The sequence below is a fragment of the Cynocephalus volans genome, chromosome 6, assembly GCF_027409185.1.
Source record: "Cynocephalus volans isolate mCynVol1 chromosome 6, mCynVol1.pri, whole genome shotgun sequence".
NCBI classification, from domain to species: domain Eukaryota; kingdom Metazoa; phylum Chordata; class Mammalia; order Dermoptera; family Cynocephalidae; genus Cynocephalus; species Cynocephalus volans.
The window spans coordinates 15314923-15331082 of NC_084465.1; the positions used below are offsets into that span (position 1 = coordinate 15314923).

General features: G+C 36.5%; 1 protein-coding gene across 1 annotated transcript in view; it reads right to left on the reverse strand.

Annotated features, from left to right (window-relative positions):
- Positions 1 to 13347, reverse strand: part of MGAM2 (maltase-glucoamylase 2 (putative)) — an 89189-nt gene extending 75842 nt beyond the window's left edge. Inside the window, exons 1-2 of the mRNA XM_063101002.1 lie at positions 13245 to 13347; positions 3356 to 3435 (exon numbers count right to left, since the gene is read on the reverse strand). Coding sequence (XP_062957072.1) covers positions 3356 to 3435; positions 13245 to 13347 — 183 coding nt within the window. The remainder of the gene's footprint in view (positions 1 to 3355; positions 3436 to 13244) is intronic.
- Between the last annotated feature and the right edge of the window lie 2813 nt (positions 13348 to 16160).

Consider the following 16160-nt stretch of genomic DNA (forward strand, 5'->3'; position numbering starts at 1 on the left):
TAACAACAACAAGAGAAGTCAAAGGGAGGTGTAAAACTTTTCTGAAAAATCAATTTTAATATTATCCCAAATCATAATATAAAAAATAAAGAAATGGGAAGTATGACATAAAGAGTAAGTGAAGTGACCGACACTCAACTAAGAAGACTCGAAAAGGAATGAACGAAGAAGACAGGTGGGGGAAGGGGGAATCAAAGAGAGAAAGCAGTTTTATGTTCAAAAAACAACTCAATATACAACCCAAGAAAAAAATAAAATAAAATAATAATTATTTAAAAATAATAAAAGTAAAGCAGTAATAAAAGAAAAAAGAAGCTAGTACCTACATTTATCACTTTAATACACCGAGTGCCTACTCTCATCTAGATTTGAGGGACAGTGTGTTGTCAGCAAGCACAGGTGAGAGGGACACCACTATTAATCAATCAATTAATTTAATTGACCTTCTTTCACCACTGATTTGAAGTGTCATTTTTATTATAAACTAAATTTAACTGTACACATACGAGCATACAAATATGCATTTTAGCACTTTGGATTATATTCTAATGGCTTATGTATCAATTCCTGCTCTAATTTCACACTTACATTACTGTAGTGTGAGAATGTGGTTTTTGTTTTTGTTTTGTTTTGTTTATTTATTGAAACATAGTTGATTGTACGTATCTCCTGGGTACAGTGTTGAATATCCATACCTGTGCGCAATATGTGATACTCAAATCAGGATAATTAGTATACTCAACATTACACAATGTAATCATTTGAGACTGTGTTTTGATATTAGTTGGGCAGATCAATAAATGTAAAGGAGACTCTTTGAAAAGATCAACAAAACAGAAATAGTTTACCAAGTCCCATTTTTGACAAAAAGAGAGGTAGACAAAAAAGATTAGAAACCAAAATGAAAAATGACAACAGATATATAGAATTTTTTTAACATGAGTAAGAATTATGAAAAAATTATTTGTACAAATATTTGCCAATGAATGTAAAACTCTATAATGAATCTTTACACAGTAAAATATTAAATAATCAAAATTGGATAAAAAGAGATAGAAAACCTGAAATAACCATGGAAATCTGTAAGAAATTGTTAAGGACTTTCTTTAAAGAAATGCTATCTTGCCTATATGGTTTGCGGAATAGAATTTCCTCATATTACATATATGTCAAGGGAATGAATTCAGTATAGTTTGTGTGATAAAAAAAATAACCCAAAGGAATATGTTGCAACACTATTCATTTGAAAAAGTTACAGCACTGACAAGTATGTAGATACTAACATCTGATGTAACTGCTCTGAAAAACCATAATATAAATATAACTTAAATCAATGTTTTATACCTATTGTAAACAAATCAATCACATTATAACATACAACCTTTTAAATTTACTTATTAATTCTCCATAGATCTAACTGATAGGTCTTCCTCATTTTCTTCAGATAATAAAAAAGGCCGAGGGGATTACTGGAGAAAGAACTTGGAGTTTTGGATGGTCTCTGGGTAATTGATTTTCCTGTCTGAGTCAGACATTAAGTACCTCTGCTGCCTCTGAAATTGTGGTCTGTAAAGTCCAAAAGGTCAGTTTCGTTGACATAAATTGTTTCAGAGTCTACAGATCTCTATAAAAAGCAATTAACAGTCAGGTATGTGGTCTGCCCTAATATCCCTATGTCAGTTTTAAGCCATTACCAGTATTCCAGACACCAAACGTCAAACCTGGAAGTCAAATACTTTAAACCATGTATCTTTTCCAGAGACAGAGAGAGACAGAGACAGAGACAGAGAGAATAGAGACAGGGAGAGTTGTGACTCAAAGCTATTGTCTAGGTATGAGTTTATGAGGATCTGTATTATTGTGGTGACAACAGAAATGAAAAAGTAATATTGCTTTTCTTTTTTTCCATTTACAGTTTTAATTTCCAATTCAAGTTAGCCAGTTATATAGTAAATATAATATAAATATATAAACATAGTATAAAATAAAAATGAATAAAATAATCATTAGTAAGGAAAAAAGCATTGTAATAAAAGAAGCACCAGTTACAAAATATAATGGATTATAATTATAATAGAAACTGAGGATATGAAATACCTAGGGAAAAGCTTCATAATTCATGTGCGATTAAACATATATTAAGAGAAACATAAAACTCAGTTAAGAAATATATATGTGTAGATATATGTATATACACACACATATAGAGTTGAAATGGAGAGACTTCCTATGTTTTTAGAACGGGAAGATTCAAAATTTTTGAGATGTCAATATTGTTTAAACTTAACCTATAATTTAATGCAGTTCTAATTAATATTATAATGTAATATTATGCAACATAAAATGTAGAATATGGAATGCTGTACATTGGTAGATTGGGTGCCCCCCTTCACTGAGGTTTAATCCCTACTGTAACTGTTGAGGGTGGGAAGTCCTATTGTGGTAATTGAAAGGTGGGGCCTTGAAGAGGTGTGATTAGACTCTAGGACCATGCTGTAGTGAATGGATTAATAATAGTGAGCAGGGGTGTGTTTCTGAGGGCTTTCAAAAGAGAGTGAATGAGGAGGCTAGCCTCTCTCTGCTCCATCATTTTAAGCCATGTGACATTCCTGGGTCACTGTTGCCACCACCACAGCCCTCACCAGATGTGTTCCTTGCACTTTGGACTTTCCAGCCTCAGAAACTGTCAGCAATAAATTCCATTTTCTTATAAATTACCCAGTTCCAGGTATTTTGTTATAAGCAACAAAAATGGACTGATACATAGGTAAAGAAATAAAATCTAAATATATACAACCTTTATGATAAAGGCTTCAGTCACAACTAAGCAGGGTTCAAATAGATGATATTCTTACGAAAGCTACTCAGGGAGAAAACCTGTGTTATGTAGTACATGTTCATTGTGACCTCTGTGGCAAATAATGCAATCCCAGAAGACTGTTGCTATAACAAGTCACCTGAGTTCTACAAGTGACTCCATCGTAAACATACGCTTGATGACCTCTGTTCTCAAGGAATACTGTCTAGCTTGCTATATACTGTGTACTTTAATCTTTCCATGCTATCCTTGAAACCACACTTAGGATGTATTTAGCAAGACTTTATCCCTCTCCCCTTTGGACTTCAGAATCCGTAAGCCAACATTCTTGTTGGCTCCCCTAGTCTTCCCTTTTCTCTACCCTGCTTCCCTCACTTCTTTAGTGTTGCTGTTTATTTCGATAAGGCAAGAAAGAAATAACTCGAAACAAATCAGAGGCTCGTAAACCACTCCACTACCATCCTCTTTCCACTTCACATACTCATGTCTTTTGAATAAAACCCAATAGGCCACCAGCAGGGATCCCATTTCTCTGACCTCTGTCACAACCTGGCCAGGTGTGCAGTCTATCCTTTCTGATGCGAGGATCTCTGGGCACTCTGGAATAAATGAAGAATCTGCATAGAAATGAAAGGACAAAGTTGAAAATTTATTGAATAATCACAGTTTCAAGAAGGAAGCTGGCAACGTTACAGACATTTAGCCAATTCTCCAATCAACAAATCACTGATGACTGGTATCTACATTTGCATACAATGCTTAGCAGTTTTCCAAGTGTTAAACACATTTGCTTTTTGTTTGGTTGGTTTTTATTGACATATAATTCATATACCTTAAAATTCACGTTTTAAAGTATACAGTTCAATTGTTTTTAGTGTTTTACAAAGTTGTGCGACCAGTCACCACCATCTAATTCCAGAACACTTTTATCACCTTCCCCACCAAAATCATATATCCATGAGGGGTCACATTCTATTCTCCTCTTCTCCCAGTCCCTGGTAAACATTTTGCTTCTGTGGATTTGCCTATCCTGAACATTTCATATACGCAGAATCATAAAATACGTGGCCTTTTGTGTCTGGCTTCTTTGACTTGGCATCGTGTTTTCAAGTTCCATGTTACAGCATCTATCAGTGCTTCATTCCTTCTTGTGGCTGAACCCTATTTCATGGTGTGGCTATAGCACATTTTGTTTACCTTTTCATTAGCTGAGGTACTTTTGAGTTGTTTCCACTTTTTCACTATTATACAGAATTCTACTATGAACATGCATGTCAACTTTTTTCTGTGAAGATATGTTTTCAGTTCTCTTGGTTATATACCTAGAAGTGGAATTACTAAGTCATATAGTTAACTGTTTCACATTTCGAGGAACTGCCAAAATTTTTTCCTAAGTGGCTGCACCATTTTATGCACCCACTAGCAAAGTATGAAGATTCCAATTTCTCCATAATGTTGAAGCAAATACTTCAGTCCGAAAGGAAATTTAAATGAGACTTTTATTTAGACTTGCAAACCAAGGGAGACCACCTTTCAGCATGAGAAGTCTGCCCAACATGCAGAAAAAGAAAATTTTATAGTGTAAGTTCAAGAAAGTCTAAGCAGTAAACAAATTCCAAATACTGTGTGAAGACAGAATGGATAACTGACTATGGAACAGAGCAATTCTTTTTCTTAAGAGAGTTATAGATGGATAACAAAAAAAACTAGAAGAATCCGGAATTCAGTCCAGTCTACAAGTAGATAATAAAACTCAAAAACAGTAAACAGGGCTACAATTTAGTAACAGGTACAAAATAGTTTTCTTTTGAGACAAAATTTTTCTCTCTTTTTCTACAATCACCTTTATTTTTACCAAAAATAATCATGGCAAGACCAATTTGCCTGGTTATTTACATAAGTCAAGCAGGAATAATATAACCAATATTTCCAATTGTATCCTGTTAAAGAGAACAGATTCTTATTGAACTTATGTAAATAACTATATTGCCATAAAAATAAGAATATTCAAGAATAGTTTCCAAATTCTGGAGAGACCAGGTAGAGCGGTAAAACAAATGTTTTAATTTCTGTTTACAAAAGTATACTTTACCAAATTGCTGCAAGCTGTAAATAGCTTAAATTTTTTTTTTTAAATCTGGGAAACAAAACATTAAAAAGAACCAGCAATGCTTCAAAACAAAGCTGCAAAACTCATTATTCTTTACCAGTTCAGTCTCATGTTATTAATTCTTGCTCTGTCTGGTCTTCATTAACAGTTTCACAAACCCATCACTTTCTTCCTTAGAATTTTGGAAATTCAGTCCAAAGATACGAACTCAAGCTTATTAGAAATCTGTACTCAGAGTTCTTTTCACTCTTTTTATTTTCAATGAGGACCCAATTCTTTAAAACTATAACTGCTTGCAGAGAGCTTTGAGAAAAGGCATCAGAATAAAGTAATTATGTGAACAACAAGACTTAAAATGGCCATGAGAAGAAAATTTGGTTATTTCTGTGGCATATGGCAATTTAAAATAACCAAATTATAACTAATAGCATTTATATCAGGACACATTAAATTTTTGGAACTTTATACAATTTTGGAATATATATTAGTAACATATCTATATAACGCAGTCAGACATCACTTCCTGTTTTGACAATGTTTTCCATATAATTCAACTCATCAGATAAGCCCATCTGGTTTTAATCTCTCTCTCTCTATAGATCCTTTGAGAAGTTCCAGGGCCTTTGGAACATCTCAAAGTTAATTCAGGTCAAATAGACATAATTTTTTAGAATTTTATTTGGGAAGGTTTGATAATAACAAAGGTCTAAAACAATTAAATAGGATCATAAGTTATTATAACACAAAATCAGAGTGACAAAATATTTAAAAGGCACAAAGCACAAGGTATTGTCTTGATAAAACACAGAATTTGTTTCCTGGGCCAGTTACCTAAAAGACAAACCTCTCACAATTTTCTACTAAGAGCAATGCAGTGCTTCAAGAAAACCCTGTTAGTTTTAGCAAGACGGACGAAAGAGAGAGAGAGAGAGAGAGAGGAAAAGACTTGAGCCAGGCGCTATTTCAGCCAAGCAGCTTTATTCCACCACCGTGGAGGGGAGACTGAATCAGATCAGTTCCCCTGAACAAAGGTAAGCGGGAGGTTTATGAGGCTTTGAGGGTCTGGCAGAGTAATGGGCAATTTCAAAATCAGTGTTATGCAAGGTGACACAGCCCTTGTGGTCTGATAACATCTGGTCAGTTAGGGCACAGGCTTCTGAAGCATTCCTTCCAGCCCAGCCCAATTGCCTTAAGCTGGCCATGAGGCCTAATAAACACTATTGTTCCAACACAGGGAGCAAACTCCAGCCTTGCATTTTGATAGCAATGCTTCATTTTTTTTTAAGAAAAACATAAGTTCTCTTTTAATTTTAGCCAATTTTTAAAATTTCTTTCGTAAATTTACCCTTTACAGACCATTACTGTCAGTTAGACATTTCCACAATGTGTTTAAGACTTTCTGTTTGTCCCAGATTTTTTAAGTAACGAGTCATTTTTTCTTTAGGACAAAAGTTTATTACACAATATCCTTTTTATATAAAGTGACTCTCTTTTCCTTTTAACCCTTCTTACCAAGAATACATCTTTATACCCATATCTTTTTTCATATCTTTCTGTTTCCTTTTGATATTATTTTTATTTCCTTCTTAAGTTTACTTTTCAAAATAATCTTTAATAACCTTTGAATTTAGACAACACTACTCCTTTTAACATTTTATTTTCTTTTACACTTTGTATACAGAATTGTTTCCTTATTTTTAGTAGTTTTAATTACGAATATTAATCAGAAATTTTTAACTCTCAGTAACAAATTTGTGAATCTAGGAAGTAATCTATTTTGAACTGTTTTTCACTTACCAACATTTTATGAATACACATTTTATAATTTCTAGAAACATGTGCTTTTTCATAGAACAATTTTTTCATGCTTACTAACAGAACCAAATGTATATAGCTTTTCTATACTATATAAAAACAAGATGCTCATGTATATAAACTAAATTTTTACCCAATTGATATATTAGTATTTTAAATGACCAGACATTTAATAAATATCTATTACTTAATTTTACCTCAAAGTTTCAAGTTACCAAAAAGACTTTTTAAAACTATGAAGAGTTTGCTTATGAACATGTATACCTAATTTATTTATTTTTAACAACCGTGCTTGAATTGCTCATGAAAATTCTATGAGCTGCTGAACAAAACTAACCCTTACCTCAAGTTATTCTCCTATTAACCATTCTTATAGCATGTTAGGCAGTTGACACCTAAGCAAGAATTTAACTTTAGTTAAATACATGGTGTTTTGCTGATCAGAAAACATAGCTGTTTTTATTAACCCAACAATACTAAGCTAGTCTTATTTACCTATGATTGACCTAAGTCATGTGAACTAAAAGCCATTTGAGTTAGGTTCTCCTTTTTCTTATTAATAAAATATTTGATTAAAGAGCTTACTTTTTTAAAGCCAATTGATCAGAGCTTTTTTATATATTTTCCTAGAGAAATATAACATAACATTTAACATAATAGACATAAAGACACACAGACAGAAGCTAGTCATAGTTTTCATTAAGGTTCTTCATTGTCCAATTTTTAAATAGTTTCTCTCCCCTCTTTAGACTATCAATCTTTCAATTACCCATTCCATTGCCTCAAACGATTGTTAGCTAGGCACCCGAAAATTTTGCATTTCTAAAGGGATGACTCCCCAGATGAAAAAAGATAGACAACTTGCCTAAACAAAGAAAGGCATATGTAAAGGCCCAGTTAAGACAACAGAAAAAGCAACTTAAATAAAGGTAATATTTGTTATGTAAACTTTAAATCAATGTCCTCCACATTGCAAAAGTTCCCATGGTTTAGGAGGGAGATGACTTTACAAATAAAATTCCTTTATAGATGTAAATTTCTTTTACAAAGAGTTTCAAAATAGCCAACTGGATTATAAGTGCTAACAGTATAAACTGTTTTAACAATTCATCTGAGTTATTCCTAGGGTTATGAAAATCCACCACTAAGCTCAACAGTTCAGATTTTGACCAAGGGGTAAAAGACAAAACTTTATCAGTGCCATTTGCAGACACTGTATTTTAAAAGGGGCCATAATCTTGGCTGGGGGCGGGGGGGGGTGGGATTTGTTCTGGAACCTCAGAGGAAAAGAAAAGGCAACTCAGACAAACTAGGATAAAGAGCAGAGAAGGAGCTGGCAAGGAAGGAGTTAAAGTGTTGGAGTGAGCAGGACTGAAGCCATGTTGGGACTGAAAGCTGCCTGGGCTAGGGAGGGTGGAGAGGATTTTAAAAAGACAGTTTTTTTCTCTGCACTCTTTCTTCCCATCCCTGACTTTCTTATCTCGCTCACTTAGGAAAACAAGGCCGAGAAGCTAATTAGTACTTTGCAAAGCTACCAGTTCTTTCTTTGAAACTTGTAGAGTTTTGAGACATGATCAAGGCCAAAGGACTGAAGCTGACCTTGGGCACCAGCCAAGTTCACCAGCACAAATCAAAACCTTGCAGGGGCCTGAGACAACAGCGAAGATGCGAACAGAAGCCAGATGAGGCCTTGGTGAGACCTTGTACCTGAGCCATAGAAACGGACCCCTCGTAACTCACGTCTCCTGCTCTCCTGCTTTTCACCTCCCACATTCCGTCCCCTCAGACCTTCCTTGAAAAACCCCTCAGTAAATGTAAGTATCTTTGACATGGGACAGCCGGCCATCTCCTTCAGCTGAATACCTCTGCTTTTCTAACGCCAACCATTTGACTCCTGAGTTTTTTTTTTTTCTTTCCTTTTCAAGGGAGCGGGCAGCCGGACCTGAGCCTGGTAATAAAAGGAGCCTGTGAAAAGGGCGGGGAACACAAGGCAACAGATTCAGGCTTATTTGCTTCCTTTTCTTCATTTGTTTCCTTTTCTTTTTCTAACAATTTGAGTCTTTTCTCAATTTTACTGTTTTATTCCCTTGAAGAGGCAACAATAAAGTCATTTCCCCATTTGGTAGTTTCCATTCACCAATTAAAATATCGTTCTTAAATACGTAAGTTTAGGCACAACAAAGGATCCCCATGTGGCCGTTGCTAGGGTGATGTCCTTTGCTAACTGTGCTCAAAAAGAAAGGTATTTATAAAACAAAACAGAAAGCCTGCAGGAGTGCCTGAAGGCAGAAAGCTTTGAAGACAGGGTACCGATGACTGTGTGGAGAAGTCCCTCCCTGTAATAACCTGCATGGAGGAGTCTCTCCCTTTATTATCCAGTATGGACAAACCCCTCCCTTTATTAACTTGTATGGAGGAATCCCCTTATTTGTTAATGAAACTTGAGTAGATCTTTATGAGAAATTTTTCCCTGAAGGCTCCAGACCTCAACCAATATGGAAGGTTGGGGTTGCAAGAGGACCTGGTCAGGCCCCCTCACCTCAGGTCTGGTTGGGTGTGGTGTAGCACATTCTTTTTAAACAAATTGCATGTGGGTGTGGAGTTAGTGCGTATGCATGCCCATGTATCTTTTTAGTTTTGTTGCTATTCTTGTGCTCTTGAGAGTTTGTGAAGCAGCACTGGCCAGCAGAGCTCGTGTCTAAAAAGAGAACAGGTTTACTTCGCTGGCAGCTGCTCAGTTTTTCTTTGGACTTTGCCAGTAGCAGTTGAGTTTTGAGTTTCTCTTTGGACTGCCTAGCTCTCAGACATGTGTGTGCAGAAATAAAGACTAGCCTTTCTTCAACCAAGGCTCCAAGGACCTTTTTTTCTGGTTACCAACTCATAGACCTGCATGTGAAGGGTCTGTGACCCAGACTGGATAATGGGCTTGAGGGGTCTGTGAGCTCCAAACCAAGCCCTAGCTCCACAATTGGCTACATTGGCAGGATTCTGATGTTAGCCTAGCTCAATAGAGTCACAGTAGTTCTTTTCTTTTATTCTCCTTCATCAATTACCTCAATGACCCCCACTATTATTTGTCTTTTTTATGATAGTCATCCTAGTGGGTGTGAAGTGGCATTTCATTGTTTTGTCTTGCATTTCCCAATTGAATGATTATATTACATATCCTTTCATAGGCTTACTGGCCATTTGTAGATCTTCTATGGAGAAATGTCCATTCAAATCCTTTGCTCATTTAAAACTTGGGTTATTTATCTTTTTATCTTTGAATTGTGATATTTCTTTATATATACTAGATGCTAGGCCCTTATCAGATATGTCATTGGCAAATCTGTTCCCCAATTCTGTGTGCTGTTTCTTGATAGTGTCCTTTGAAGCACAAGATTTTTTAATTGTGATGAAGTTCAATTAGCCTATTTTTATTTTTGGTTGCTATGCTTTGGGTATCCTCAAAGAAACTCTTGCCTAATCCAAGGTAACAAATATTTATACCTGTGTCTTAATTTTAGAGTTTTAGAGTTTTGGCTTTTACATTTTGGTCTTTGATCCATTTTTAGTTAATTTTTGGTTGGTTTTTCTGAGGGGGTGTTGGTGGCTGGCTGGCAAAGGGTGAGTTAGTTTTTATGTGTTTTTGAATAAGGGCCCAACATCATTCTTTTACATGTGGTTATCCAGTTGTCCCACACATTTGGTTTTTTTCCTTGTTTGCTTGCTTATTTTTGGTTTTGCTCCAGTCACTTCCAACAACCTCTGATGTAGACTGGAGAGATATTATTGGCCATGTTTGAAATATACACCTTCACTCAACATTGACTATTCTCATGTTAGCATTTATTAACTTTGTGAAACCTTCCCCTATATAAGAACAGTAGAAGTAGGAAGGTGCCCTTCAATGCCTTTATCCTCATTTAAAAAACAAAAAACAAAAACAAACCGCAAAAAAAAACCCTAATATTTCTACTATTCTTATGGCTCCACACTTGTGCGTGTGCTTATACATTTAAATAAAATTTGTTTTAAAGCTGTATTAAAGACTTACATATAAGACTTGAAACTGGAAAACCCCTGGAATAAAACAGTAGAATAGCTTCATGACTCTGGTCTTGGCAATGATTTTATAGATATCACATCAGAAATATAAGCAACAAAAGCAAAAATATACAATGAGACTACATCAAACTAAAAAAAAATAACTTCTGTACATCAAGGCAATCAACAAAGTGAAAAGACAATCAATGGAATGTGAAAAAATATTTGCAAACCATATGTCTGATAAGAAGTTAAATCCCAAAATATAAGGAACACAGAAAACTCTATGACAATAAAATCAATAACGTGGTTAAAAATGGGCTCGAGACTTGAAGAGACATTTCTCCAGGGAAGAACTACAAATGGCCAACAGGTATGAGAAAAGACTTTCAATATCACTAATCATCACGGAAACGCAAATCAAAACTGCAGTTAGATATCACCTTATACCTGTTAGAATGGCTATTTGATGTACATACAAAGACAACAAGTATTGGCAAGGATGTGGAGAAATTGGAACCCTTGTACACTGTTAGATGGAATGCAAAATGGGGAGGCTTCCATTGAAAACAGTATGGAGAGGGCCAACCCCGTGGCTCACTCGGGGTAGTGCGCCGCTGGTTCGGATCCTATATGGGGATGGCCGGTGCGCTCGCTGGCTGGGCGCGGTGCGGGCGACACCAGGCCAGGGGTTCCAATACCCTTACCGGTCACAAAAAAGAAAGAAAGAAAAGAAAATAGTATGGAGCTTCCTCAAAAAAATTAAAAATAGAACTACCGTATGATCCAGTAGTCCCACTTCTGGATTTTATCCAAAAGAATTGAGATCAGGATCTCAAAGAGATGTTAGCATCCCCATGTTAATTGCTGTGCTATTCACAATAGCCAAAATGTAGAAATAACCTAAATGTCCATTGAAGGATGAATAGATAAAGAAAACATGGTATTTGCATGCAATGGATATTATTCAAACTTTAAAAAAAGGGGGGGGGGAATTCTGAAATATGCAGCAACGTGGATGAACTTTACATCATGCTAAGTCAAATAAACAAGTCACAGCAGAACAAATACTGCATGATTCCACTTATATGAAGTATTTAAAATACTCAAATTCATAGAAACAAAGAATAGAATGGTGGTTTTCCAGGACTAGGGGGAGGGAGAAATGGGTAGTTGCTAACCAACATGTATAAAATTTCAGTTATGCAAGATAAATAAGTTCTAGAGATCTGATGTACAATATTGCGCTCGTAGATAATATGTATTACACACTTAAAAATCTGTTGAGGGTAAATCTCATGCTATGTGTTCTTGCCACAATAAAAAAAAATTAATTATAAAAAGAAACCTTCCTTTTTAACCCATGGAAACATATCTTCAAAAAATATCTCAGAGAAAGATCCAATATGTAAAACATTGAAAAGCGGAACTACTATGCATGAATCAGAATGTGGTTTAGAATGAATGCAGGTGTGAAGATCTGGTATTGTGTTAAATAAAATAAACCACTTATGCATATACACTGGATGGTAATCTCATGGGACGTGAAGCCCAAAAATAGTTTTATAGGGAAAAGGTAGGAATAGGCTCAAAGTGGTTTATATCAATGGTTTTCAACCATCTTGGAAAGTCATAGTGGTTCCAAGAAAGTGCCTTACCGATTATCACAGAGAGTGGAGAAAAGAGACTGAGCAGGTAGGATTCTGCTATCAGTACAATTTCTTTTCACTGTATGCTTAATCTACATCTATAAAGTGAGCTTTAACCAAGCAGAACAACCCCCAAATTCAGTTTTAATTAAAAATAGATTTTTGTATTGTACATGTTATTTGATTATTTAGAGTATAATGTGTACATGGAGGAGAAGGCATTCCACTTGATGCTTCTGTGTGTGTGTGTGTGTGTGTGTGTGTGTGTGTGTGTGTGTGTGTGTGTGTGTGTGTGTGTGTGTGTGTGTGTGTGTGTGTGTGTGAGAGAGAGAGAGAGAGAGAGAGAGAGAGAGAGAGACTGTTCCAAAGGCATTTGTGAAGAAATTACAGCTATTTCAGTTATAATATGGGCTGGAGGCTCATGGTAATTGATGTGTTTAGGCCAATTTAATCTGCCTTCAACTTCCCTGCAAGCTAATTTCCTTTTCCATAAGGTGGGGTTGGGCACTGTATCCTTAACTATTCTTTCTTGTTGAAGGCTCTGTTAATATCATGACTCTTGGTTGAAGAACAGGCATCCCATGAGCCTAATTTTACACCTTGTTAAAATTGCACCAAATTGGGCATTAGATACCCTGAATATCACTAACATTTAAGGTTTAGTTGAGGAAAATGAATACTTATCTTTTGGAGATTTAATTGTGGATGTGGATTTTAAATCCTGCCATGTAGTGATATACTGAATATGATGATTTCTGTGGCATCCAGAAGGGATTTCCTTTACCCGCCCTTCCAACCTGGCAGGCACATACATCTCTCTTACCTGATTCCTCCAATAAGAGAAGCAACAAGAAGATGTCTGCAGCTACTAAAATTATGTTGAAGATGAACAGAAGGAATTCCAATATGGTGAGCTTCCTCGCCATCTAGATAGACACAGATAATGGGATTAATGCAAACAGCAAAGCCCTACCAATCTAAGAAAATAGATAAGCATTGTGATTAAAATTTGAACTTGTTTGCAAGAGGACCTCAATTATCCACATTCCTTTTTACATAATCCAGAGAATATTTGTTTCCACTTATCACAGAGTCTCCAATTAACTCTGGTTTCTGTATCCAATACCTCTAGGGCTCTTGCCTTTTTTGTCTGCAGAGGAGTTGAGTACTGTCCAAAGAATATATCTGACATAAAGAGTTGGAGACAGAGAGAGGAGAACGACAGGCAGAAGACAGACAGATGAGGGTTGAGACAGCACACAAAGCCCATTTAGATGTCACTTTGATCTTCACATCCACTCTGTGCAGAAGAAAGAAAGGCACACTCGGGGAGCACGAAAGCAGCAAAACCTGAATCCAAGACTTCTTCCAGTTCCCATGGCATGAGACAGAGGTGTTTAACTGTTTAGACGTCATGGATCCTTTCAAGAATCTGATAATAACAATGAGCCTGATCCTCGTCCCCAGCATAATGCTTGCTTGTATGATGTTCACAGTACACAAATTCATATAAATTGGGCGGCTCACAGTAACCCTGAAGATTATGCATTGACCCAAGTTTTGAAATAGTTGCTATATTGGAGGGTACACTGAATGAGGAACAAAGGACTTGAATTCTTGTCCTGACTTTCTTACTAACAGATGGGCTATTTACTGATTAGGACCTGTGTTTTTACATCTACAAAAATGAGATCCGATCCTGGATGTATTCTCATTTCTCTGCTCTAATTACAGTAAATCTAACATTATGTGCCTCACAGTTCGACGACAGCCCTCAGTTTCAGTGACTTTCATTGCTACTCCATTTCCATCATTAGCTGTATCCTGGAATTTATCATGCTCCAGAGTTGTCCCACTTTTGAAATTTTAAGCCCTGCTTCTCATTTGCTGGTCATAAGCTTATGCTCTTTTACTCTCTCATTGCCCTTACTTCAATTTTTCTTATTCTTTGATCACATTGAGGCTTCTGTTTTCTCTCCTTTTCCTTTTAGTTTCTTAGCCCCTCCTGGCTTTTATTCCTAACTGGCCTAGGCCTCAATAGCTAGTATTTAACTTGCCATTGTTCTTGCCTTCCTTGCTTTCTCCTCTTCCCACTGAATCTATATGATGTAACCATCAATCCAAACATCTGCCATCTGTGTTCATTTATCTGACTCAATGTAGATACCAATGAGGTGCACAGTCTCCCAAATAAGCTGGGCCTGCGAGCTGATTAACAGCTCGCAGGCCCAGTTTATTGCCAGCTCCTCTCACTTTTCCCAGCAGCAGCTTAAAAAATTGATCCTTAGGGCCGGCCCCGTGGCGCACTCGGGAGAGTGCGGCGCTTGGGAGTGCAGTGGCACTCCCACCACGGGTTCATATCCTATATAGGGATGGCCGGTGCACTCACTGGCTGAGCACAGTGCAGACAACACCAAACCAAGGGTTGCGATCCCCTTACCGGTCACAAAAAAAAAAATTGATCCTCATTTTTAAGCCCAACCTCTGTCACCTACGCTCATTGTCACCCAATATCATCTCCAATGCCACAGAGAAAGTAACTATTTTTCAGAAACTGTTTCATCTCTCTACTTCTCCACTCAAGCTTTTCTTATAAAAATTATCCACATCTAGATAAATTCTTACCTTTTCCCCTGTTTTCAATGGAAGAGTTTTTCCTCTTCTTCTCTAAGCATAATCTTTGTGTCTATTCTCTAGATCTCACAGCCACTCAATATCTTTAAAATCTTGTTCCACCAATTAACCCTCCTCTTCCTCACCCTATCAGCCTCTCCCTTTGAGCTTCTTTCTCCCCCTTCATAAATATATCCCAAGTCACCTAAATGCTGTTGATGACTCTGTGTTCTTCTCTAGGTACCATTATAACTTTCTTTTTCCTTTCATAGCTAAGCTTCCAACAAGGTAATTCCACACTATCTGTATTACCTTTCTCCTAATATTACTGGCATGGCTCATGCTTCCTGTGTTCCACTGAAACTGCTCTTGCCAAGGCCATCAGTGACCTATCTGCTGCATACAAACGGCACTGTCTCAATCATCTACATCAACCACTTCCTCTTCCTGAAACTCTCCACCTATGGATTCATTGGTTTCACTTAATCTTGGCTTTCCACCTATGTTTCTGGCTTCTTTTCAATTTTTTTTGTAGGCACTTGTTTCATTAAACGCTGATATTCCCCATATTTTTATATAGATCCTCTTTTTAAACTACTCACTCTCCTTGAGTACTATCCACTCTTCAGCACTCAATTGACTTTGTAGAACATCTGATGAATATTCAACCTGTATTTCTAGCCCAGTGATTTAGATTTATATATTCAACCACCTATTACATGTCTCACTTGGATGTCCCACAAACTCAACCAAATTCAACATGGTTAGACATGAAATCGTATCTCCCCACACTCCAGTCCCACCTTCTGCCCATCTGCCGTATTAATTGCTCCTCAAATAGTTACTAGCTTAAGGAATAGAATCACAATTTCTTAAAAAAATCTAAGGATTTTTTTTTTTTTTTTATCTCTTCCTGTTAGTTTTCATGGTCAGTTACCAGTTTCGTCAGCCTACTTTCCCGATGTCTTTGGATCATCTGGATCTCCTATGTTCAAGTCTTCAATGGTTCTTTAGATAAACTAGAAACTCTTCCACTTTGCAATCAAAGGTCTTCATGACTCCTGCTGTACCCATCTTCTCAGCCTGTTTTCACCCCCATGTGCCTGACATACTAAACCAGCATTTA